Source organism: Tursiops truncatus, chromosome 4, assembly GCF_011762595.2.
Source record: "Tursiops truncatus isolate mTurTru1 chromosome 4, mTurTru1.mat.Y, whole genome shotgun sequence".
NCBI classification, from domain to species: domain Eukaryota; kingdom Metazoa; phylum Chordata; class Mammalia; order Artiodactyla; family Delphinidae; genus Tursiops; species Tursiops truncatus.
The window spans coordinates 56,829,173-56,855,755 of NC_047037.1; the positions used below are offsets into that span (position 1 = coordinate 56,829,173).

The 26,583-nt window shown below is 43.6% G+C and overlaps 1 protein-coding gene across 2 annotated transcripts in view; it reads left to right on the forward strand.

The window, feature by feature from the left end:
- USP13 (ubiquitin specific peptidase 13) overlaps window positions 1-26,583 on the forward strand; it is a 120,466-nt gene that overhangs the window by 65,411 nt on the left and 28,472 nt on the right. For both annotated transcript variants that reach the window (XM_073803921.1, XM_019946299.3), the window contains exons 10-17: window positions 74-167; window positions 9,431-9,556; window positions 10,672-10,825; window positions 13,237-13,411; window positions 18,875-18,963; window positions 21,345-21,467; window positions 22,822-22,848; window positions 25,985-26,128. In XM_073803921.1, the coding sequence (XP_073660022.1) occupies window positions 74-167; window positions 9,431-9,556; window positions 10,672-10,825; window positions 13,237-13,411; window positions 18,875-18,963; window positions 21,345-21,467; window positions 22,822-22,848; window positions 25,985-26,128 (932 nt within the window). The remainder of the gene's footprint in view (window positions 1-73; window positions 168-9,430; window positions 9,557-10,671; window positions 10,826-13,236; window positions 13,412-18,874; window positions 18,964-21,344; window positions 21,468-22,821; window positions 22,849-25,984; window positions 26,129-26,583) is intronic.

Here is a 26,583-nt window from a genome sequence, read left to right on the forward strand (position 1 = left end):
ATTTGTAGGTAATTTTAATATCTCTGAGGGGAAACAGCAATAACCTTTTTGTCTGTTTCTCCCTCCTGTCCAGGACTAAGTTAGGACATGGCCTTCTCTCAGGCCAGTATTCAAAACCTCCGATGAAATCTGAGCTCATTGAACAGGTGATGAAGGAGGAGCCCAAGGTATGTGTCTGGGTATTTGCCACACTGAAATGCTGGAAAGAGGAACCTTCTCAGCAAGAGCATGGATTTCCTATGATTTGGCGAATGGTGGCCATCAATTTAGCAAGCTGTCAAAATAGCTCTTTCATTTTAGGGTCTAGGGTGTCTGTCTGCTCTTAAAAATCGTGGTAAGGAATAGCCAGGGTTGGGGTTTCTAGTGGCATTTGCTTCATGGATTATATGTGATTGCCATCATTAATGGTCTTTAGAAATAATATTATTCATAAAGTAGTGCTGGAATGGAAGGAATAAACGTATAAAAATATAAACATTTTCCCCTCGGTAACCCAATCTTGGCCCTTGTAGTGTTTGTGTTCTCCTAAGCCTCAACTCTGTTTTGCTAGCGTTTCTCAAGAGGCTGGTTGTTAAAAAAAACAACACACATATTCCTATCCCGCCCCTAGAGCTGAGGATTCTGAATTTCTGGGGAGGGCTGGGCAGTCCTCATTTTAACTAAGCTGCCAGGGAGTTTGTAAGCACACTCCAGTATAGGAAACTCAGTTGGCCATTCAGTCACTATTACTTGACTCATTGAAAGATGTGCTTCATCTCCTAATAGCCAGACTCCCATTTCCATGTGCCTGCAGGTTGGGCCACTGACCCCTCCCTGGGCTGCTCTGTTAACGCAACTCCAGATGGCGCCACTCGCAGCCTGGCCTCTTGGAGTGGTGCCCTTGGAGTTGTGCAGTGCGCAGCTTACACAGCTGTATTTGGCGGTCTTGGCTCCCACAGCTGCAGTCATCCTGGGTGGAATGCAGGCCCCGCTTCCCTAACCCCTGCTCTGCCTCCAGGGTACCTTGTCTTGACTTAGTGGGCAAGTTCTTTCAGTTCTGTGTCTCAAGTGTGTGACCTCTGTGCTCCCAGCTTAAGTCAGTCATCCTTGACTAATGCCTGCAGACTGAGAGCAAGAATCGAAAGGGAATAAGTTCTTTTTCATCGGGAAGCCAATTAGTTGGGGAAATGGAGCAAACAGGAGAAGAGAGACTAGGAAGGGAACATACAGAGGCAGTGTCTGGGGGTGGGGAGAGGGAAGTGGGTTGTGAGAGGGTGGAGAGGGATGTAGACATTCTGAGGGCCAGGCCTGGAGATCAGAGTGTCATGGCCAGGCAAACCTAAGTCCTCCAGTAGCATTGTTATCTAGCATTGCAACCATGAGTCCCTTATCCACGCCAGACAGGAAGACCCCCAGTTGGGATGCAGTTGAGGTGGTCTGGGCTATCAGGTTATCCAGGCTTCTTCTACCTCTGAGCTCCTGTGGAACTTTGAAGAGGTGATGGTGAAAAAACTTGGCCCCAAATGTTGTTTTTGATCACATTTATCCTGGGTGTTCATCCAGGCTGTCACTTCTTGGGCCACTCTCGGGGCAGAGTCCACCTGCCCTGGTGGAGGAGATGGAGACTAATTGGGACTCGGGAGCCTGGCTTCCTCTCCTGCCTTTGCAAGGGATCTGGAGACTGGGGGCAAGCCCCGTAACCTTTCAGTCTCAACCATCAAATGGAAGATTGGTCTCGCTGGCGGTTGTGAATAGTGCAAGTGTGAAGGTCCCCTCTCTAATGTAAATAAAATCTGTGTACAGTACAGGACAGTTGTGCTTTTGGAATCTCCTCATTTGAGAAAATGGGAAATGAAAACTCATCAATTTAGCAGTGTTTGGAAGGAAAATTTGGTTTTAATATCACAATATCCTTTTACATTACGAAAAAAGGTAGTTCTTATATAAGTCATATTCTTTATTGAGTCTGTGAACAGCTGGGGACCCTAGTCCCCTCCCCACCATTAGATTAGCGTGGTAGCTGTGTGATCTCCAGGGGTCTGGGGCTTGCCCTGCCCTGTCTGGTTCAAGGTGTGAAACCCGGCAGCACTTGGACCATATCTGTCTTGCAGGTGTGTTTTGCTTGCACCTCGCCCCCTCCCCAGAATCTGACTTTCCAGCTTCTTTTAAACACTCAGAGCCTCTGGCAGTCCCAGGCCCGTGACAGCAGTGGCTGGAGCTGAGTAGCAGCCCTCCCTTCATACAGGACACACTGTCCCCAGCTGGCCCCAGTCCCTTTGTGATTCGTGACCTGGCTGGTACGCTGGGTATTTGGGTATGTGACCCTTGATCTAGATGATTTGTAAAGTCCTTTCCGTGCTCCGACATGCCAGGATCAATTGGGTCCCTTTAACATTCAGAATGAGCTTGAGTTGACCGTATGATTTTCTTTGTGGCCCTGGAGGTGCCAGTTTCAAGCTGTTACTTGAACAGGCAAGTAACTCATTGTAAAATCTCCACTCCTTGACAGTGGAGAGAATTACTTTCTGAGGCATCAGGATTTTCACTGGCATTTGGTTTCAGAGAAACCAATTTGTGAGAATCTTTCTTCTTTCAGGTCTCAGGAGCCCTTTGGTCAGGTGGTCTTGTGCTAGGTCTCTGGTGTTTGTGTCTTATCTTGTAGATGAGCCTGAAATGCTCCAAGAGATGAAAGAAGATGTGCTGAATCAAAGAAGAGGATAGATTACGAAAGAATGTGTGGTGCAGGGGAGAGAACACAGAGCCATGTGGCAGGAATGCTTTTTTACAGGGTCACCACCAGAGATACCAATAACTAGCATTACACAGTGCTTACGAAAGGCCAGGCCCTTCCTGTATGTTCACTGATGCAGAAATGGATGCACAGAATCCTAACCTAAAGTTGCAAAGCCAGGGAGTGGGAGAGCTGGGGTTTACACCAGGCAGTCTGGCCCTGAGTGTGTGCTGTATTGACCACTGCACCGTCCTGCTTCTCTAACAGTTGTTCCAGTACTTGTTTCAGGCTCCCAGTGCCTCAGTGTGTAGATGCTGGTAGGTGGATGACAAAAGGGGCTGCTTATATTAAAAAGAATGAAATGATGCCATTTGCAGCAACATGGATGGACCTAGAGATTGTCATACTGAGTGAAGTAAGTCAGGCAGAGAAAGTCAAATATAGTATGATAATCTGCTTACATGCAGAATCTAAAAAAAAAAACCAAAGATACAAATGAACTTATTTACAAAACGGGGGGGAAGGTTGGGGGGAAGGGATAGATTGGGAGTTTGGGATTGACATGTACACACTGCTATATGGAAAACCAACAAGGACCTACTGTGTAGCACAGGGAACGCTGCTCAATATTATGTAACAACCTAAATGGGAAAAGAATTTGAAAAAGAATAGGTACATGTATATGTATAACGGAATCACTTTGCTCTACACCTGAAAGTAACACAACATTGTTAATCAACTATACTCCAATATAAAATAAAAAGTTAAAAAAAAAAGGGGTTGCTTAAAGTTTGTGGAATTACCAGGTAGCCCAGTAACTTGGGCTACTCACATCTTGGGTCATTTCTAAAATATATACGTCTGGATATTAAGTTGCTCTGCTACAGACCAAGGTGAAATCTAGTTTTTATGTATGCATGCTTAATACATATTTCATCTATAAAAAGATTTGCAGTGTTTTTTGGGGGCACTGCCGTTTCTGTATAAATTTGTTGAATTGATTTTTAAAATTAAATTGCATCTATAGTAGCTAAAACCTCCTCACTATAAAAGGACACTTTTTCTTCTTCAAAAAATAATATTCCTGGGCTTCCCTGGTGGCGCAGTGGTTGAGAGTCTGCCTGCCAATGCAGGGGACACGGGTTCGTGCCCCGATCCAGGAAGATCCCACAGGCCATGGAGTGGCTGGGCCTGTGAGCCATGGCCGCTGAGCCTGCACGTCCAGAGCCTGTGCTCCGCAACGGGAGAGGCCACAACAGTGAGAGGCCCGCGTACCGCAAAAATAATAATAATAATATTCCTGATCTTTATGCATTCTAAGACAGTGCTTTCACACAATTTAATGCTGAATACTCCATAATTTATTTCTCCTCCTGAAGATAGCACATTATTAACAGTTCTGTATTCCGAACAAACTGTTTCTTAAGTGACAGTTCATTTAATTTCCCATCTAACTAATCCTTGACACAGAATTGCTGGTCTCAGTTTTTAATCAACATGATATAACCAGGGTTCTACTTCCAGATGATGTAATTTTAGCTCCAAACATAAGAACTTTGTTTTCACTAACCTCCATTTTCCTACTTTGGGCAAATGTAACATTTCTGACTCATCTTTTGAAATACGAAAAATAGCTTGGGGGAATACCCTCTGTTCCTTTAGCTTAGGAGATTTGGGGTTTGGATGTGAGTTAGGAATTACTGGTCCAAGGTTTATGGTTTAAGGTTAAAAATTTAAATCAGCAGATGACATATACCTGTGTTTGGGGACGGCTGAGATGCATGTATTTTTTTCATTCCTGTGATCTTATAATGTAAGCATCTGTACAACCGTTGCTCTAAAGTGATATAAAGTCTCATCTTGCTGCTTGTTTATTAATTAAAGCATTAGCCTCAGAGGAATATGAGTGGACACTGGCTGGCTGCCTTCTTGGTTGCAGTGTTAAACAGAAAGTTCTGTGTAAGCATTTGGGAAAGATTCTGAACACGGTAGTCCTCTCTCCAATTTTAGCTGATCTGTTTTGCAGTTGCTGATGGAGAAAGTAAGTACAGCACCCTATAACTATGACAGGTTCCTTAGGTGGGTGCTATTTAGGAGACTATCTGGGGCTCCCTCTTATAAAGTTAGTTGTCAAGACTAGCCTTTGCTTCTGGGGTCCGAGGGGCAGCTCACAGCAAGAGCAAGAGCTTCCTGAAGGCGGGTCTGATTCTTGGTCAGTTTGATCTCTCTAGCCTTGTTTGGTGATGGGCCCGTAGGGGACACTCAGGTGATGACACTGACCCAGTGCCAACCAGGAAACATGTTATTTCTTTGATTTACTTCTTTGGTTCTTGTTTATTTATTTTGGCGGTGCCGTATGGCTTGCAGCATCTTAGTTCCCTGACTAGCGATTGAACCCGGACCACAGCAGTGAAAGCGCCAAGTCTTAACCACTGGACTGACAGGGAATTCCTTTTGGTTCTTATTTAGGCTTTGGTTTCTTTGAAGTAACTGCCTTATTCTAGAGCCTGACCTTTTAAAAAAATTATTTAAATATGCAAATATACACACACGTAGAGAGCAAAGTATAATGAGTCCATGTACCATCATGTAGCTCAGCAGTCACCATTACTGCCAATATGGTTTCATCAGTCCCTCCTGAACTCAATTTTTCCCTTCCCTTCCTCTCCTTTCCCCACAGTATTTTGACACAAAATCTAAGCATCATCCCTTTCCCCTGTAAATATTCAGTATGCACCTGTAACTAGAATACCTTCTTTTTTTTTAAACATTAATATCATGTTGAAAGTTGCTTAAAGTGTTACAACAAAATGTATCAGCCAATACCCAGCCCACATATAGATTTTCCCCTGCAGTATCCAAGACATCTTTTCAGAGTCCCCCTCTTTTTACAAGCGATTGGTTTGTTGAAGGAGCCGGATCATTTGCCCCAGGATTGCTCTAATGATTGCTTCCTTGAGGTATTGTTTAGCTTGTGTTTCTTACAAGCTGGAAGTTAGATCCGGAAGCTTCATTAGATTCTGGCTCATTTTTTTGATAACCTGATTTTCTATCAGACATGAAGCGAACATAGTAATAGTTGAACATGGGAATTAGTGAGACCCCCCCCTCAGAAATCAGAGATGGAATAGGTGTGGGACGTGGGTGCAGGCAGAGGGGTCAGCTGATGGTTAGGCATTAAGTGTGGGGAAGCCGAGTTTGAGATAAATCCAACCCAGCTGTGAGAGCCCGGAGCTGGTCTGCCGTGAGATGTGGGGAGGGAGAGGCAGCATCTCTCCGGTTAGGAAGCTTTTCAAATAACTTCTCAGTGACCATCAATTCTCAAGCTATAGCTTGTCTGTTGCACCAGGGATTAAGCAAGGTCAGTTGAGGGAAAACAAAGAACTGGGCACCAAGAGAGAAGAGGCTTGGGAGGGGAATGAATGAGGCTGGGCTGCAGTCCAAGTGGGGGGCTGAGTCTCTGGAGTTTTCACCAGGGTCTCCATTGAAACGTCTCCTCCCAGCTGTACAACCACGTGGTGGCACAGAGCAGCAACCAGCTTTACAGAATTTGTTTTCAGCAAGTTAGTAAACTTTTCCAAGCAGCTGCTTTGATGGGGACTGGCAGCCACCTCAAGTTCCAAGCACAGCTTGTAAGAATTAACACCAGCAGGCAGTGAGTGTGTGCTTATGTGCGTGCCTACGCCGAAATGCACAACGCGAATAGATGTATTCCAAGCGGTGTCTCTGCACTGCCCAGAGTGGACATGTCATTGCTGGCCTGGCCTGTGATGTTGGCCCCAGGGGTGCGTGGGTTTGAAGAGGGCTTGCCCAGAGTCCAGACAGACTGTATACTCTTCACAGCAACTGGTAAGAGGGACTCAGGTACATCAGAGGTGAGAGCTAGGCACACGTGTGCAACAAGCAGTATTAGGACACAAGAGAAAGAGAAAGACAGACGGATAAAGAGAGGCTGCGATTGACTTTTCTAGTTGTGTGATCCTGGACCAGTTACTTAACTCCTCTTTGCCTCAGTTTGCCTCAGTTTGCCTCCAGTTTGCCTCAAGTGGAGAAAATAATAATAGTAATCACCTCATGAAGTTGGGTGATTTAAGTAAGACGCATGTATAAAGTGTTCAGAACTATGCCTGGCACCTAGTGAATATTCATCCAGGTACCTAGAATAGTGTCTGACATTTTATAACACTCGGTAAATTTCTATTGAATGAATGACTAAGTGTTAGTCATTATGCAAATGTAAGGCATTATTTTTGCATGCGTGTGTTGGCTGATACCATGTAGATATACATCGGAATTGTGATTGGGGAAAGTTACAAACTTTTACATTCCTTTCGGGAGGTGTATGTGTGGGTAGTTAAGCTGATCACCATAAATTGGTCTTCACTTAGCCCTAGAAGCACATCTGAATCCTTGTGTGTGTGTGTAAGCTGGTCATTTATGTACAGGTTCCAAGCCCTCAGATGTTGCCACTTTGGGGAGTTCTTCTTCCAGAGCTGTCAGCACTGTTTCAAGTCCTCTGCAGTGTTCCCTAACGTTTGTTATAGATACGTGCTGTCCCTCATCACGCCCCCACCCCGCCGTTGTCTGTCAGCTCTTGGAGGGCAGAACCCCCGATGTGTTCTACATGAAGGAGGTGGTTGGGAAATGCTGGATGCCTAGGTCAGATATATTTTCAGCAGGACAGGAAAATTCACCTGAGTTTTATTAGAAACGTTGCTTAGAACATGTGTGTTGGAGAGATTTTATATGTAGAGCTGCCCTGTGGCGGCAGGGAGATAGCTGTTGGAGTTTCCCATCACCTGTTGCATCTGACTGTGTGATTGTGCACACCTGTCGTGGCCTCGAGACCCTGGGCATTGACCCTGGTGTCCAGATCTCAAAGAAGTGTGAGACAAGGCCTCCGCCTGCCAAGGACTGCAGTCAGGCGGAGGAGACAGGCCAGAGTGGGCTGAAAGTTAAAGGAAGTAGGAGGCATGTTGTGCTCTGTGCTCAGTGATGGCCCAGAGAGCAACTTCTCTGGACTTCAGAGGAGGGGGAGGTGGCCTGGAAGCTGAGCCTGTGGAGGTTTTGAGAAGTGGGTGCACCTTTGCAGAGAGCACATGAGTTACTTCTTCTGCTTGATTGGCAAGGGGGAGGTTCGTCTCACTGAGACGTGCTGTGCTACAGCTGCCGCTCTGGCTTTGCTGCCGAGAGCCTGGAATCGGGATCAGAACCTGGGGTTCATTCTGGTTCTGCTCTCTGCAGGCTGCATAGTAATCTGGTCGTAAGACCACTTTCAGTTGACAGACCTTTGTGGCACTTCTCTGCAGTTCTCGGTTTCCTTAGCTGCAAAATGAGGAAGATGGTAGAACCTTCTTCACAGGGTTACTGTGAGTATTAAACGAGGTGACATGCAGCACCATTATTAGATGGAGACAGCTTTATCCTGAGCCCACCTCTGTCTTCAAAGGTGATGTGGATCTTCCACTCTGCCTCTTCGGAGTATCCCAGGCAGAGTGCCTGGATTTCCTGCAGAGTACAGCATTAAAAAGCCCAGTTCAGGGCTTCCCTGGTGGCCCAGTGGTTGAGGGTCTGCCTGCCGATGCAGGGGACATGGGTTCGAGCCCCGGTCCGGGAAGATCCCACACGCCGCGGAGCGGCTGGGCCCGTGAGCCATGGCCGCTGAGCCTGCGCGTCCGGAGCCTGTGCTCCGCGATGGGAGAGGTCACAACAGTGAGAGGCCCGCGTACCGCAAAAAAAAAAAGCCCAGTTCACATTAAAGCCAGTTTAAAGCTTCTCCCGCTACCAAGCTCGGGAGGCTTGGAAACCAGCAGTGTAGAAGGGTCAGCGTCGGCATCCTCCGGTCTTTGTTTGTCCTTGCTCCACCTCTTTGCCTCCTCCCACCCCCTCTGGCCCCTCCAGAGTCAAGGATCAAGGGTTGGGGGGATTGGAGACAAGGCAGAGCCTTTGCCTGAGCTGGTGCGTTTGCTCCCTCTTGGCTGCCATGAGTCTTCTATCATGGCCGGCCTTTTTGTGGGGGGCACATTAGTGGTTCTTCACAGATGCCCTCCACCCCTGCTTGTCCCCTCAGGGACCTCCACAGGGACCTTTTATCTGATACCCTCCCCGATGACCTCTGTAACCCCCCCTCTCCCCCCCAGCTCCTGCTGTAGTCTCCTCAGCTGCCCTCCCATCATCTTATGCAGTGTCCTTTCTGGGGGAGCCTGGCTGCCTTCTGAGCTGTCCTTTTAGCCCCCGGGGAAGGTCACACATCCTCGTCAGCCAAAGTTGTCCTTGCTCTTCCCATCCTGGCAGCTGCAGGCAGCCTCCTTCCGCTTCTCCAGGTGAGGGCAAGCTCCTGGGAGCTCCACGAGCCCGGCAGCTCTGCAGTGGTTGCCTGGGGTGTTGCAGAGCCATTTCCTTTACTTTTTCTCCTGTTCTCTCATGGGCGGGGCGGGGTGGGGGGGGACAGGAGATGCTGTAGACCTCTCCTCTTCTTTAACTTCCTTCAGAGGAAGTCAACAGGAAGAGCCCCATCCTGTTCTCATGTCAGGCTCATAGCACAGTGCTTGGTACATAATCAACATCCGGTGCATGCTGGCCGCTATCACTATTTAGCTAACGGGGGCTTCAGTTTTCTTACCTGAAATCGGGGCTAATATTAATCCCCACCCTGCTGCCCACTTAGTGCTGCTAATGTGTATGAAAGTATTGTGAGTTGGTTTTATTTTTATTTTTTAGCCTCAACAGAATGGGATCTCACCACGCATGTTTAAGGCCTTTGTGAGCAGGAGCCACCCGGAATTCTCCTCCAACAGACAGCAGGATGCCCAGGAATTTTTCTTGCACCTGGTGAATCTAGTAGAGGTAAGTCAGTCTTCAGAAATGCTCAGAAGGGTTGTCAGAAGTGTGCCCACCCCTGCGTGCAGTCCCCGCTGGTGTGGCTGGAATGCTCCGCCCCCCCACTCCCCACCTAAGTTTTTCCCTGGCCAGGCCGCTTCAGAGTCGGCGTCTTTGGGCCTTTCTCTGCTCGGACTGCTTGATGTAGTTGCCCCTCGTGCCCGGACTCCTGGGCGCTTAGGGGACTCTCTGTTCTCCTCCTAATTTGAACGTGTTCTGGGAGTGTTTATCCATTATTTCATTTGCCTTTTTTGTTTTTTGTCTCTGTGATAAGCTCCTTCAGAGTTCCATGTGGTGTTTGGTGTCCTCCTGCCATCACTCTGAGATGGTCACTCGGCTCAAAGCAGAGTCGACTCACATTAATAAATGCTGTGGTTTTTTAAAGGCCACTGAGAATTCATGATTAAAGGCTTTTTTCCCCCTCTCTTAAAAAATAACTACTTTTTTCCTGATGACGGATGTGTTCCTTGTGGAAACATAGGCACAAAGGAGAAAATCAAAACCTCCCATGCTACCTGCTCCCACAAACAAGCAGTGCTAACATTTTGGTGTCTGACCCTTCCCCCCAGGCATTTTCCAGGTGCTATCCATTTTCTACGTGTTGGTTTGCGAGCAGTGTTTTTCACTTAACCTTTTGTGAACGTTTTGCCACGTCATCACCTACTGGAATATAGCATGATTTCTTTTTTATTTCTGTATAATTTACATTAGTGCATTTATATAATCATATCATACACGGCTTAATTTTTCCAGGGCAGTCCTTGATTTTTTTTTTTTCCCTTTCTCTTTAGTTGGGCTTCCACATCTCCTTTCTTCTAATTCTTTCTAGGTCAGTCCCTCTGACATGACTTTTAACGGCTGCATAATATTAATTCACATGATGAACTATATTTAACCAATCTCCCATTTTTGGACTTTAGGTAACTACCAGTCTTTTCCTGTACTCTGGTGAACTGGCATGCCCAGGGGGAGCGTTTAGTAACACCAGATCTTTACACCAGCTTTATATTTGATTCTGTGCTAATTTTTATTCATGGCTTAATATCCACAAATTTACTAACTTGTTATAATCCAACCTTCAGAGGAACCGCATTGGCTCAGAAAACCCAAGTGATGTTTTTCGGTTTTTGGTGGAAGAACGTATTCAGTGCTGTCAGACCCGTAAAGTCCGCTACACGGAGAGGGTGGATTACCTGATGCAGTTACCTGTGGCCATGGAGGCGGCAACCAACAAGGGTAACGTTCTAAAGTGGGAAATGAGCAGTGTGCTTCTTCACACGTGAAAACCCTCAAGTCAGCGATACTGCAGTTCAGTCTCTGCGAAGTCATATCAGGAGCAGACCCAGCCCGGACGGTGTCTGGTTTGCATGTCTTTTTTCATCTTTTCCTCAGTCCCCAAAAAGAAATGACTTTCTTTTGACATTTTTGTGGAGGGCTTATGGAGGGAACCTACTTCAGTGCCTATAAATTTGACTAACTGGTTGGTTTAGAGGCAGCTTAATTTAGAGGAAATTATTTGTAATTTAATATTATCACTCACAAGTTGTGTGGAAAGGCTGAGGGGAGTGATCAGAACTGCATGTTATTTTTTGTTTTGTTTTGTTTGTTTGTTTTTTGGCGGTACGCGGGCTTCCCACTGCCGCGACCTCTCCCGCTGCGGAGCACAGGCTCCGGACGCGCAGGCCCAGCGGCCATGGCCCACGGGCCCAGCCGCTCCGTGGCATACGGGATCCTCCCGGACCGGGGCATGAACCCGCGGCCGCCGCATCGGCAGGCGGACTCCCAACCACTGTGCCACCGGGGAAGCCCCAGAGCTGCATGGTTTTTTTTTGTTTTTTTTTCGCGGTATGTGGGCCTCTCACTGCCGTGGCCTCTCCCGTTGCAGAGCACAGGCTCCGGACGCGCAGGCTCAGCGGCCATGGCCCACGGGCCCAGCCGCTCCGCGGCATGTGGGATCCTCCCGGACTGGGGCATGAACCCACGTCCCCCGCATCGGCAGGCGGACTTTCAACCACTGCGCCACCAGGGAAGCCCCAGAGCTGCATGTTTTGATGTGAGACATTCAAGCAGAGAGAGGCCTCTTAAAAATAATCCAGCTTTGGCATCCGAGTAAGATGCCTGTTGTGGGAGATAAAGTGTGGCAGGGCTCTTTGTGGGGCGAGGATCCTTGGAAGGGTCTCTGGACCTTGGAAGCAGGAGGAAGATGGGGGGACCTCAGGGGAAGGTTCCTTCAGTCAGTCTGATCTGGTTCTTCCCAAGCAGAATAGATGAATGGTATTTCTTAGAATTAACGTCTTAGAAGCAGAAAAAGGAGAGATATCTGCTAGATTTCTTATTTCGTGTGAACTGGTCATTTTTGTAAGGTTTAATGACTCCCTGGCTGGCGTTTTTCCTTTTTTTGTTTGTTTGTTTGAGGTGTAGTTACTTTATTGTGTTAATTGGAAAATGGTGATTATGATGATTTTAAGATGAAACGATTTCCATTTTCTATAAACTCATGCAGCTTTTCACCCGTTTTTAAATTCTTATTCATTATACAAAGTAGAAATGGGGGTGGGGGTGTCTGTGGTTTGTTTCCTTTTTAGCACTAGGCTTAATTGCTGTCTCTTGCCTACCTTGGGGATACTCACATATTGTGCTCAGTTCTGTGATCCTAACTCAGAATTTATGAGTGGTAAATCTCCTTTTTTTTTTTCCAGAAAGGAGACTTAAAATTTAGTCTCAGGAAATTGATTGCTGGGAACACCTAATGCTAGCATCCTAGATAGAAGTCCATCATAAACTGATTTTGGACTGGGGAATGAACTGTGAAAGCATATTCAGATGTGTTTAAGAAAACACAAAGGTATATCAGTGTGTCTAAAACCTGATAAATCAGAAGGGATTTTTTTGTAACAAAAGAAATTCCCAGAAAGGTCCATTTGAAATCTATATAAAATTTTGACTTACAGGTAGTTTCCAAGAGCAGATCTGCTGACCCTTGGGAAGTTCACGGTGTGCTCACTCCTTTTTCCCTTGGTGTGTAACCATTTGAACAGGGATAGTGTAGAAAGGCCTTCTAGGTTGGCCGCTCTGCTCTCTGCAGTGTCAGGTAACGCCAACACGAAGTTGTCTTGGCAGTGCTGGGTAGGATCATGGGCTGGGTGCCTTGGATAACTGCGGTCCTTATAGTTCATCCTGCTCTTTGGCCTGCACCCTCCATGACCTCTAATCATAGTGAAGGGCTGGGAAGAGGTGAGCCCTTGGATTTCTTTCAGTGTGAAATTCTCTGGTGTGAAGACTTTGTGATTAGAGGGTGGTATTGGGATCAAACCAGCCTTGACCTCTGGACAAATGAAAGTCCAGGTTTGCGGATCACTTAACAGCACATGCGTGGTCTGAACCTCTCACCTGGGCTGGAGTTCACAGTTCCCTCCCGTCAGTCTCAAAGGGGAACAGGCAAAAAATTATGAATGGCTCGATGCGTCCTGGCAGTGCCACTCTAAACAGGATTTCAGCAGGCTCCTCTGGTTCTGTGGAGGGCAGCAAGTAAGCAATCCTGCCCCACCCCAGAAACCTTCAGTGAAGATGGTTCATTGTTCAAGGGGGTCTTTTTCATTTCACGAAATTAAGTGATTGCGAAGTCATTCGTTTGCTCTTTTATTCAGATGAACTGATCGCCTATGAACTAACGAGAAGGGAAGCAGAAGCAAACAGAAGACCCCTTCCCGAGCTGGTTCGTGCCAAGATACCATTTAGTGCCTGCCTTCAGGCCTTTTCTGAACCAGAAAACGTTGATGATTTCTGGAGCAGCGCCCTACAAGCAAAGTCTGCGGGTGTGAAGTAAGTGTGTGCGCGCTTGTGTGGTGGCAGTAGGATAAGGAGGGGGCCTTGAGAGGTGGGGACCGGGTTAGGGGAGGGTTGGGGGGCATCGTACAGGTCTGCATGCTTGCTCATGTGTGGCAAGATGGGATTATGATTTGCACAACACTAGTTGTTGTAGACCTCACTTGTGTGAGACCTGTCCAGTAAAACAGGCTTGTTGTAATCTGTATCATGTGCAAGGGAATGCTTTTTTTTTTTTAAGCCAGGTTGTAGTTTATCCCTTATAGGGAATTTGCGTTTTCTTTTCATTTTTTTTTGTCGAGGGTATAGCCAAGAACCCTCCCCATCCATGGCAAGATGATATTAATGAAGAAATTAGAAAAATACTTATGATAGTCTTAAGTATTTATACTCCACTGTGATAGATTTTTGATTCCAAAATGAAAGATTTGGCTTAGAACTTGGTGGCTGTGTGTACCTGCCTGGAGATCCGGGGTCTCAGGGCATCTCAAAGTGGACATCAGGGCTCCTGAGCATTGTTCCAATGAGCTGCCCAGGATGTGGTCAGGAGATGTTCTGTTTCTATATTGTGAGCCTTATTGTCAGGTACATTAAAAAAAATTTTTTTTTCTCCACTTGACACCTTAATTGATTTAATACAGTCAAGTCTTTGCCGGCACACTTCATATAGCTGGAGAAAGAGTATTTACAGTGGCCTAAAAAGGGGGAAGGTCTAAAAGTTAGGCTCTGGTAGTCTTACTACTTCTAGATATTCTTCAGCCATTTTTCTTCTAGGCTATGCCTGAGCTCTTGTTGATGTGAAGGGCAGGGAAGCATGGACGAGCTACTGCTGGCTGTTTTTATCACAACTTCAAGTAGCAGTCAAACCTGAATTACTTATTCTGTGTGACAGCCATCTCTCAGGATGCCTCTGTTTCAGATGACGACTTCATGTGTTAAAAATGGGAAAACAAGAATTTATTTCAAGAGCTTAAAAAAAGCTATATTTTCTTACAATAATTTCCTTTAAAAGTTTCTTCATATCTAAATGAGATTAATAATAGTTCAATTATCCATTATCCATTGTGGGGTAAGTTTTCATCCGAGGACTGCTCAGTTTTGGAGTGTGTGTGTGTGCGCGCGCGTGTGTATGTTTGTGTGTGTCCTTGAAGATAACAGTTGGTGAGCTGGCATGTTAAATGTTCGAGATTCTCTTCACTACAACTTGGACACATCTTTGGGCAGTTAGAAAGCTACACACTGTGTTATATTAGTGGTGGAAACAACTTTTTTCTTTCAACTTTTTGAAATATATACAACATTGTGTGACTTTGTGTACAGCGTGTTGATTTTTATTTATGTTTTCCTAAATTTAATTATTGACAGTAGGCTGAAGATTCTTCAAACATCCTTTTCTCTTTGTGCTTTAATTCTGATACTGTATGGGGTGGAAGTGATCGGGGGCTTTCTAGGCTTAGAAAGCCCCCAGCATCACGTGTGAGCTGCAGAGTGGTCTTCATTGGCCTGTCCACTTGGTCACCCTTTTGTGCTCTTCAGTAAAGTGGTGGCGAGTCTTCCCTAAGGCCCAGAGAGTATGTCACTCTCTGGGCCTTAGGGAAGGCACCTTCTCATCACTAGGAAAAGGCCCATCTTTAAAGTGGAGCTAGGAGGTGTTAGCTTTCCACAGAGACAGTTTCTGATCCCTGGGAGATCTGGATTCTTCTCCTGTGTCCACTTCCAGCTTGTGTTCTATCCTGGGGCAAAGTCGCCACCCAATTCCTTCTTACACCTGAGTGGAGGAATAATGCGTGCTGACTTGATTTTCTCCTCAAATGCTACAAAATATTTAGTTGTAGGCAGTGCTAACATAATTAACCTAGAATCCTTGAAGAGGGGTCTCTGTTTTCTCTAAGCCTTAACAGTAGATATTAAATTTTCTCTGTCTTTTGCATACACACATGCTCTTATGGTTAAATGTTTTAGGGTAACAAAGCAACGACCATTATGGCACATTTATTATTCCCAGTTATGTGCTAAGTGCCTCCCATCAGTTATCACTTAAATCCTCTTAGAATTGCTACGAGGTAGGTGCATTATTCTCCCTATTTTACAGACGAGGAAATAAAAGAAGTAATTGGCCACTAAGTGGCAGACTTGGAATGCATTCAAGTTCAAAGTTTAAACTCTTAATCCTTGTGTTGTACACTGCCCGCATATTTCTTATCATGCTTGCTTATGTTTGTATCTTTATAATCCTTATATAGCCTTGTTTATTCCTTATTATACCTTATCATGTTTCAAATAATAGTTTTGGGGAAACCAGTTCAGTGGATTCCTAAAAGATCTTTTTTTCTTGCCTTTTCTTATTGCCAATAGTATAGACATTATCTCCTTATGATGTTAATTTGGGGCCTCGAATTTTTCTTGTGTTAGACCCAGAGTCTGAAAGGCCAGGAAGAGGCAAAAGATGTCCTCTTGGTAGATCTTGGGTCAGTATGGACCAGACATAAAGAGCCTTCCCTTAATTGGTCCTGAACAGACAGTGACTGGGAAGAATATTAGTGTTTGGAAATTTTATTCACCCAGCAAATATTATTGCTCATCTAGTATATTCTGGGCAATGAATTGAACAAGACCCTCAAGCAGCTCATGGATTAAGGGTCAACAGGGAGAGATTTTGTCTTGACCTTTATCATTTACGAAGAGAAAAGCACGGTGTGGGGTTCCAGAGCACAAGCTTTAGGTAGGCTGGCAGCGTTGGAATCCTCAGCATAGAACTTATTGGTATGTGACCTTGGCCAAGTGACCTCACCTCCATAAGCCTCTTTCCTTATATGTAAACTAGGAATAATAAAATAACTTTCTTTATAGGGTTGAGGTGAGGATTAAGACAGATAAACTACATAAAATGCTTTGTACAGTGTCTGGTGGAGTAAATATATACTGTAATTGTTACTACATTACTTTTTTTTTTGCCTTGGATTGTACAATTTGGTTGATTATCATGTTTTCAACATATTTAGTGGAAAGGATAGAATTGTATTTTTTTAGCGACCAGGTTTTCAATAAAATAGTCAATTTCAGGGAGAGGGACAGTTTATATATATTTAAGGCTTTCATAATGTTTTTGCCTGAATTGTAATAAGTGAACAATTGTTATATTTTAAATAATAATAAGTTGTCAATAGATAAAGTATTGTTGTCAGGCACTTAGGACATAAAGTTCTAAGCACTTTATGTCGTAACTCAGTTCCCGTAACAATTCTTTGAGGTAAATTTGCTCTGTGTCTGTCTAGACCTTTTTGAATGATTTATATTCTAATGGTATTTATTAAATACATAACTTCTCAAGAAAAATTTTAATTCCAGGAATGATTTTAGGAATAAGAGGGTAAGTGGTGTATAACTTTGCTGGATTGAACAAACTTGATGTCCCAAGCCTCTAATGAATGAATGCCAAGTATTCATTGAGATTGAACACATTTATATTGAGCAGTCGTCACTACATGTGTGATTCAGCTTAAGACCCTATAGAGGTTACAAAGATGAATAAGGAATGTTTACCTATTAGGGTAAATGTAATGTGGGCACCATCTAACCTGCTTTCTGGTACTCTTACGTTGGTAGCTACCCATAACAAAGTGATGTGTTAAATTATCCCTCGCCAGTCCCCCCAGCTGACCAGCCTCGAGTTTCCTCCACTGCCTCCCACCCCATGGTATTACCGGCTGATTCCTCAACCAGATACTGACTGCAGAGCAACTGCAAGAGGGCTCCTGAACCACAGTTTGGAAATCATTGATTTACTGAGGACTTTTGGTTGATTTCACTATTATACATTTTCCAGTTTTTAAGTGAATGTGGTAAGAGGAAGGGGTCAGAGAGGACATTTTTACAGTGGTTGAAAATACCAGATGGAGTTTCTTGGTTTTTGGTGAAACTGAGGATTCATCTGTATTTAAGAATGATAATGTATTGATATTACTGCTTCTCAGAAGATAGGAAAACCTAATTAGCAGTAATGTATAATTTCTGGAAAGTGAGGCAGGCTAATGATAGTTCAGCTCCTGGCTTTTGAAGAACTCCCTTATATTATTGCCTGTACCCTTCTATCCTCCTTGTGATGGAGAATTTGAGATCCAGAGAGGGTAAGTGACTTGCCTGTGGCAAAATACAGATCAGTGACAAACCAGGTCAGTGTCCAGGGCCTCGTGGATTCTAGCTCTTTCATGACAAAATAATAATCATGCTGATTCCTTAGATATACACAGCACAGTCTTGTGTGCCAGGTGGTTTCATGTTATTTCATGAACATTGCAAAGCCCTGGCAGGTAGAAATTATTAATAAATCTATTTTGTAAATGTGAAGATGAAGCTTCAAAAAGGGTCCAATTTGGAGTGAATTAAGTAGCATCCAAGCCTTTTGACACTTTTTGGACAGTCCTCTGCCCCTGAACCGTGGCTTCTCTTGTACACTAGGGGGCAGCAATGCATTAGCGTTGTTTTCTGAATTCTGGGAAGATGCATGTCACATAGAAGGCAGTGACTAGATTTGAAAAGTAGAGTTTGTAAGGAGCATGTTCTAGAATCTTTTATTTTAAAATGTACCTATAGTATCTGCCTACAGCTGATTTTCTTTTTTCCATGTACCTACTGTACCCACATTGACACTTAAATGGAAATGGTCGTTATAAACAAGATAATAAATGTGGAGAGAATGAGCTGGAACCGGGGCATGAATTTGGTGTATAAGTTGAATAGTTTGTGCATAAAATTGTCAAACTCACGTTCAGGCAATTAAGCATTCCTGAAAGTCTGAAGTGAAACTTAAGACATTGACCATATATATTAATTTTTTAATTTAAGGCCCAGATTTAGATATATACACACACCTTTAGGATCCATGTGGCCATGGATTTGAGGTACAGTAGTATTTTAATGAGGCCCTGGCATTTCCAATAGTCAGCCTCAACCAAATTTCCAATAAACCCTCCTCATGGCAACTCTGTGCTACCAGATAGAGACTCTTAGTGGGAGCAGGTTGGGTGTGTGTCAGGATTGCTCAGGGAGCTTTTTCAAACCTACACAAACACAATGCACAGGTGCCCACACACACCTACAAATACATATACTAAATTCTAGCAAGGGTTTTAGAAGAAAACAAATGTTTATGGTTGAAAACCACTTTTCAGAACTATAAAATGCAACAGCAAAGTAAAAGTAATAATTTTGCAACGTGCCCAAAATCATCCTCAGGGACCACATGGTCCTCTGTTAAACATTTCCTTCTCGTGAAAAGGCCAGGATGAACGGTGAGGTGGTGAGTGTGTGTCCACTCGGGTGTGTGTGCGTGTTCCTCCTCATCAGTGCAGCCACTGGAACTGCGGGGTGTGCCTCAGACACAGCTTTTGATGCTTCGTGAACTGTATTCATAATTCTTATTGCCTTGTTTCATTGATCTAATCCCCTTGTGTTTCCCAGAACATCTCGCTTTGCCTCATTCCCTGAATACTTGGTAGTGCAGATAAAGAAGTTCACTTTTGGTCTTGACTGGGTTCCCAAAAAATTTGGTAGGTATCTTTTGCATGCTTTTGCTTGTAACATCAAATTAGCTGTTTAAAAAACATGGCATGTGAAAGAGCCCATGTGGCTGGCTGCCAGAAACAGTTTCATTTCATTCTTTTTCCGTGATTCCCACTTTTCTCTTTTGAAAGATAAGAATATATGATAAGCACTGATAGTTAAAAAAAAAAAAAAAATTATTGCCACATGCTAACCCATCCCTCTAATAATGGGTTCTGGAATGACCAGATTCTAAGAGTGAAAACAGGAGCCTCACGTTATCAAACCATGCTTCCCGAACTTGAACAGATCTTGGTAAAATGCAGGTGCTGATTCAGCAGGTCTGGGGGTGGGAGGGCCCAGGAGTGCTTTATTCTAATACGTTCCCAGGTGATGCTGATGCTGCTGGTTCGAAAACCACGCTTGGAGGTGCAAGTAATTGAAAATATACTCTCTTCTTAGCATCTCGCCTCTGCCTCTGAAGCAGGCAGGTGTGGCTAATGACATTTGCTTAAGTCATACGCATTTTGTTAATAATAACATGAGTATAGTCAGTTGTATTAAAAAGTCAAGAAAGGGATGTGACTTTGGCTGAAGTGGGCTTTCTTCTTGCTAATCTTAAAGGCCTTGACCATTGTTAGAGGTTAGCTTTCCAGACAATGCAGAGGAACATTTTCTCCATCATCTCGATTGAATATCAAGGTGTTCCTAGGCTGTCCTCAGGGCCGTGGAAGGATGTACAGTTTTACCTTCTGATTTCTCAAGCAAGTACTTCAGACTGTTCGCCAGTCTTTTAAAGTTTTTGTTTTTGAGCACTTAAAAAACAACAATCAGTCCCTATGCTGGTTAATTAAGCACTCATCTGCTCATCTGAAGGCAATAAGTAAAAAGAATGTAAAGTCGAGGGAGTGATTTCCCAGAAACCTCTGGCACTAACAGTTTGCATAGCACTTGTTTCCACGTGGCATTATGCAGCGTGTGAGCCTGTAGTTTATCCTGCTTTTCCTGGTGGAATAATTTTGTGGGCAGGGAGGAGGGCAGAGGGCAGGCTGCTTGTCACTCAGCCTTTCCTCCTTGGACCTGAGAGAGAAAACTGACTTCTCAAGACTTTGAACTGCTTTGGAAACAGTTTTCTTATTTTTCTTTGTCCTTCGAATATTGGTAAAGGATAAAAAACTCAGATCAGATTTCACAGTCTTGCTGAAATTAAAGCAGCCTCAAAGCTTTCTTTAATGAACCTGAAATTTTCTGTTGAGGAACAGTTGTATTGATTTTGTTGGTCAGGCATTGTGTTTGATTTTGCTGTCTGCTGAGATTTAAATTTTTTTTTAACTAAGCCTTTTCTTTGGGTGGTGGTTTTAAAAATAGGATTTACATACCTAGCATCATAATTGGTTTTGGGGATAGTATTTTCAGGTTCTGTTTGCAAGCCCGAGAGGCATGTCCTCTGCCAACATTTGAACCCATTTTCCACTAGGACCATATCCGAATGTGTGCAGTTATAAATCTCAACGGGTTGTTAGACTGATACATTTTGTATTTGAGTAAGTCAACACAATGACAACTGGGCTGAGAAGTTAAAAAAAAAATGTTCCTCAAGACGAATACATTTGAGGTTCAATTAATTTCTTTAAAGCTTCATTCTTTATTACCTTAGGTAGAATAATCACAGTACCCATCATGATCTGAGAAAAGGCATAAACTACAGGTTGCAAACTCAGATACCTAATAAGGACAGGGTGATCATGTAAATAAAAGAAGTAGGCTGGGTGTAGGAAACAGGTAGCCGTAGCAGTCTTGGTCTTCCTTGGGTGTTCCCATTTTGCATGAAGACGTGGATTAGGAAAACATTTCTCTGCCATAAGAATCAGAATAGCACAAATATGATGCTCAGGGTCGTGGGAGTGGTGGGTCTGTGACAGACGGGCAGGGAGGGTACACGGTGCCCTAGGGTGGGAGCTAAAGATCAGCCCCAGGCGGTTGTTGCCGTGTGAGACTCCGCTACAGGTGTTTGTTTTTCAAAATGAGTTGGAAATCTGGACTTCTGAATTACATTTTCCAATTTAAAAATTGGAATTTGTTGCCAACATTTTAAAAACATCAAGCAGAAAGTGTCTACAAGTGTTCTATGGGCTCCCAGTTTTCAACCTCTGGTTTCCCTCATTTGTTCTTGTTCAGTGTGAAACCCTGCCTCTGTGTTTCCCCTGACTCTGCATTAAAATCCTATCAGTCTCAGTGAGTCTTCTGGTCCCGTGATTTACTCCAGGGAACTGTAAAGCATCCCTTGGCTCTGCCTAGACACTTGTGCATAGAGTTAATGGTGTTGGATTTAGGAGGTGATTGTGGGTATTTGGAGAGCCCAGTGAATATAATCTCTCTCGTTTTGCAGATGTTTCTATTGATATGCCAGACCTACTTGATATCAACCATCTCCGAGCTAGGGGGTTACAGCCAGGAGAGGAGGAACTTCCGGACATCAGCCCCCCCGTAGTTATTCCTGATGACTCAAAAGGTACCATCTTCTGCTAGGAGGACCTTCTCGACCCCTCCCCACTCCTGTGCTGGAATGGTCCCTTTTCTTCCACCACTCCCTTGTCCCTTCCTGTGTTGCAACCCACTGTGGACACACAGAAGTGAAGCCTGGCTGCAACTGTAAGCTTACAGTAGTCATGGGAAGAGGCACAGAAACCCATCGTGAGTGGTCGAAATGGGCCCGTGGAAATCACTGGCAGCAGAGGGCAGCAAATCTCCAGAAAGTTTTTAGGTTACGTTGCCTCTGACTTTGCCTCCCTCCCTGCCTCCCTCTTTCCCCTAATGGGCCTGTGGGGAAGAGAAGGGGTGTGTTTTCAGTGGGCTCTTCGTCTGGGGGAGCCGTATCCTTGGAGTACCTTTAGAGAACCGAAAAGGGAAGTTCAACCATGTGTGTTGGTTTTAAAAATCTTGCCCATGTCTCACCTCCCCATCTTTGTCACTGCTTCATAGCAAGGGAGCAGTTTGGGTTTCTCTTATCTCTGAACCTTAAAGTAGTCCTTGTTCAAAATACTTAACTTTTAAAGGGAAAAGGACATGCAAAAAATGATTGCCTTTGTGAGTCCAAAAGCAGTGTGGAGAAATCTTGGTTTCAGAATTAGCTCAGTTATTCTGGTGAAATCACTTTCATTCTGGCTTTGTTTGCCCACCTGTTTACTGTTCACCTTCGTAATGAGTTAATTAGGTACATTAGCTAATAGTGCCAGATGGCTGGGGGCCCTGCCACCACAGGATTTCCATCAGCTGAGCAGTGTATATTATTGGTGACCATGTTGGGGTAAGGTGAATCCAGGAGGAGCAAGCTAGGATTCAGCGTCGGCACCTGTGTTACATTATTCTCTAAATGCTAAATTACAGAGGACGGAGAGCAGGGAAGGGGCCTGTAGGTGGGGCAGCCTGGGTTATGTGGGGTACAGGTGGTTCATTAAAGAGGTTCTAGAAAGAAGAGATCAGTCTTGAGTGTCAGAGAAATACAAGATGGTTTATTACCATTGCTCCTGCTTTCTCTCATGTTCAGTAACAGTCCTTAGTTTGTAATTATACAGAGTTCTTAGAAGTACAGGGAGAGAAATTATTTAGTTCAATAAGATGATAAGCAGAGCGTCTTGTTTATCTGCTCTAAATGCCTGAAACCTGGTATTCTCCCTCCTTCCTGGAATGACTTTATGTCGTGCAGCCTGGGGTGGTCTGACGGGGGGACGGAGGGGCTGACAACAGTGTGGGATCTCAAGGGGGGGGTGGGTGGTGAGCAAGTGCTCCGGATTAACTCTTTTTCTTTCTCCAGAACACTTTGCCGTGGTTTGGTCTCACTTCCCTCCCTGTCCTTTAATTTCCAGATCGCCTGATGAACCAGTTGATAGACCGTATGTATCTTTTATGTTTTTTTCTCAGTGTCCTACTGTTGTTACCGGTCTAACTCATTTATCTGTGTTCTGTACCGGTGTATGTGCAGCTTTTCCGGGTGGGCACAGTCCTTGGTCTGCAAGTTGAGGTAGCAGCAAATCTAAACCAGTGACTTGGTGATTAGGTGGCCCTGTGGTTCAGGAGAGTGAACATTAGTGTGAGAGCGAAGCAGCCCTGAGCTGGAATCTCAGCTCTGCCATTTGTGACTGTGTGATCTAGAATCATTAACTTAACTTCTCTGAGCCTCAGTTTCCTCGTGTGTGAACGGGGGATAATGATGCCATTTCTTCCCTCTTTGGCCCCGAGTAGGCCTCCTTCTGCAGTGATGGCACAGTGGCCTGTCACTTTTTCCACTCCTGCTTCTGGACACATAATGAAGGTCTACCACTGACAGGACGTGGTAGTGTTAATTAATACTCTTAAGGGTGTTAGTTCCATCTGATTGTTTGTCAATTTTGTAGTCGTTTAGTTCTTGTAATTACCTGTGAGAGTTGATACTCTTGATTTTCTAAAGAACATGAAAAAAATAAACTATTTATAGGGAATATTTAGATATTAATTAGCAGGAAGGAGGCGTGTGTAACACAATACTCTGAATCTTTTTGTCTACAAAGCCTTTCTGGAGACACTGTTGTTAATGTAGAAGTTCAAGTGTTTTACTTTGCAAACGCTTTACGTGTTCGATCACATGGCGTAGACCTCCCTATTTCCTTTCTGGGGCCAATTTTGATTTGCTGATTGCTGGGAAAGGCTGTTAGGGTCAGCGAGCGTCATGGGCGAACCATTGCCTCTGTAAATAATCTGATTGTAATGATAACAATATTTTTGAATGGTTACCATGAGTCATGTTGAGTTTATTACTCCATAAATTCTTTCAACTGTATTTAACTGTACTATTAATACAAAGCCCAGATTCTTGTTTGAATGTCACGGTAAGAAGGGCAGAGTAGGTGACCTTTTATAGAGGATAAAACTGAGACCTAGGAAAGTTCAGAGACCCACGAGCTAGGACCAGAGCCAGGGCTAGGCATCAAGCATGCTTTTCATGCCACTCGACCTTTTCTGGAATGTGAGGAGTTTCGCTGCCCCTGACCCTGCAGAGAGCCGGCCTCCAGGATCTTGCCCCAGGGGAGGTGATGGGTGGTTGGAACTGTGTCAGAGCCTGTGTGACAGTGAGCATTCAGCCATTTTCCATTTTCCCCCTGATCTAAGCCTGCTGTCTTATCAGCAATAACCTATGTTCAGCAGGAGAAAACAGTATTATCTTGGGTTAATTTACATTTATATCCTACCTTTCTCAGATATTTAAAAGGAATAACTTTGATTATTTTCTTATTCTAAAGTGAAAAGATATGTAGAAATTATGGATTGGTGAAAACAGTCATCTCTGGTTTCATCTATAACCACTATTAACATTTGGCATCTGTCCTTCTACTGTTCTTTGCCTGTGCCTGGCTCACTGTATTTTCCCCAAAATGCAATTATACATTTTCAATTTAATATACTATTATATACATGCATACATTTATTAAGCTGCATTACTTTAACTGCATTCTGGGGAACAGGGTCTTTTACAAGGTGTTGAAAAGTATTCTGTAGAAAGAGTTTCATAGTTTCTTTACCACAGGAGTCTTTTTTGTTGTTGTTACTAAAATTTTAAAATATTTTTAATATTTTATTTGACTGAAGTATAGTTGATTTACAATGTGTTAGTTTCAGGTGTATAGCACAGTGATTCAGTTATACATATATATATATATATACACACACATATATATATATTCTTTTTTTAGATTCTTTTATAGGCTACTGTAAAATATTGACTATAGTTTCCTGTGCTATACAGTAGGTCCTTGTTGGTTATCTGTTTTATATATAGTAGTGTGTATGTGTTAATCCCAACCTACTGCAGGAGTCTTTATTATAGGACTTTAGAATTTTCACTACATTAATGCACACTGTGAATTTCTAGAGAGAATTGAGAATGCAGGTTTAAAAAACTTATTTGACCATGGAAGTCCCTTGTTTTGTGGTTCAGTAATTACATCTCTCTTAGAACACTAGGATTCTCTAGAACACATTTGGGGAATCACTGCTGTCCTACATCATTGCTTTCTTAAAATTTTATCTTGATAGGATGTTTTGTATATCCTCTTGAGAGAGCACTTTGGTAAATACATTTTCAGTACAATTTTTGTAGAACAGATGTCTCTGTTCTTCAGTTCTTCTACTGATTGCTGTCTTTGGCAGAGTTTTCAGTAGATTACAGACCTCAGGACATGGAAAATATAAGGGGTATGTTTTGTGTTCCTGTTCCCTCCCCACCTTTGGTATAATTTGAGAGCACTTTGTAGATGTGTATGTGTACACACACATGGACATACATACACACCCATGTACAAGTATACATATGCATACAAGCATGTATATGTGTGCATACACATACAGATCTATATTTATGTCTGTGTATCGATAAACACACACCTCTCTACCAATATCTATGTATTATTGTGAAAAGAAAACAAAATCTGTGTCTAAACCGAAGTTAGGTTTGTAAAGCAATCTTTTTTAATATCTTAAATATATACAATTAACAAACACATTCTTCTGTCATAACATTGGGCTCTCCATTTCTCAGAGCTGATTACATTCTATGATTGCTAATATATCTAAAAGCCTGCTATAACCTTCTGTGAGATTTAAGGAATAGGCTTTTTGGCCTATAGATAATGCTTTTCTCTTCAAATTTCAGCAGTCCGTAGGAGAGGCTGCTGTAGTGGTCTTGAGAGTGATGTAAGAGACTGAAATGGTTCTGGGAATACACTAGATCTCCCCATAGGAAATTAGAAAGTTGTTTTTCAGTGCTTGGATTGTTCAGGTAATTACCATGGTTCCTATTTAGGTCAAAGATTAAAACTCAACTCAAATAGCTTAATATTTGGATGGCTTAAAACAAAACACAGTTAAACCACCATGTACATGTTAAACAAAATAGCCCGTTCTTTGGGTAGCATGTGGATAAGGGGCGAAGAGAAGCTAAGACAAGAAGAAATAGGGTTGACTTTTTTACACCAGAATATCCTGTGTGCTCTGTAGCATCAGACATCGATGAGTCATCGGTGATGCAGCTGGCCGAGATGGGTTTCCCTCTGGAAGCATGTCGGAAGGCTGTGTATTTTACTGGAAATATGGGAGCCGAAGTGGCCTTCAACTGGATCATTGTTCACATGGAAGAGCCAGGTAGGTGGTCAGAAAATGGGATGGCTTTGGAATCTGATGTGATCCTCAGTGATGTTAACCCTTGGTCCTACTGCGTCCTCTGGATGTGTCCCAGAAAATGACCTTTCAGCTCATAATCTGCTGCATGAGGCTGGGGGATGGTTATTTTGCCCATGTAGCAAAGTCACAATCTTTGTCTTTCCTCCTTTTTTAAATAATAGCTTTGTTGAGATTAATTCACCCTTTTAAATTGTATAATTCAGTAGCAAAAAGACCATTGGAAAGATATGGGATAAACTTCTAGCTATGAGGAGGACTTGAGATAGAAAAATGTGCGTGAAGAAATAGGGGCTGTTTAGTTAGCTTTTACTTTTATCCACTTTATTAAGCTATAATTCACATACCATATAATTTCCTCATTGAAAGTGTACATTTCAGTGTTTTTTTTTTAGTAGATTCACAGAGTTGTGCCACCA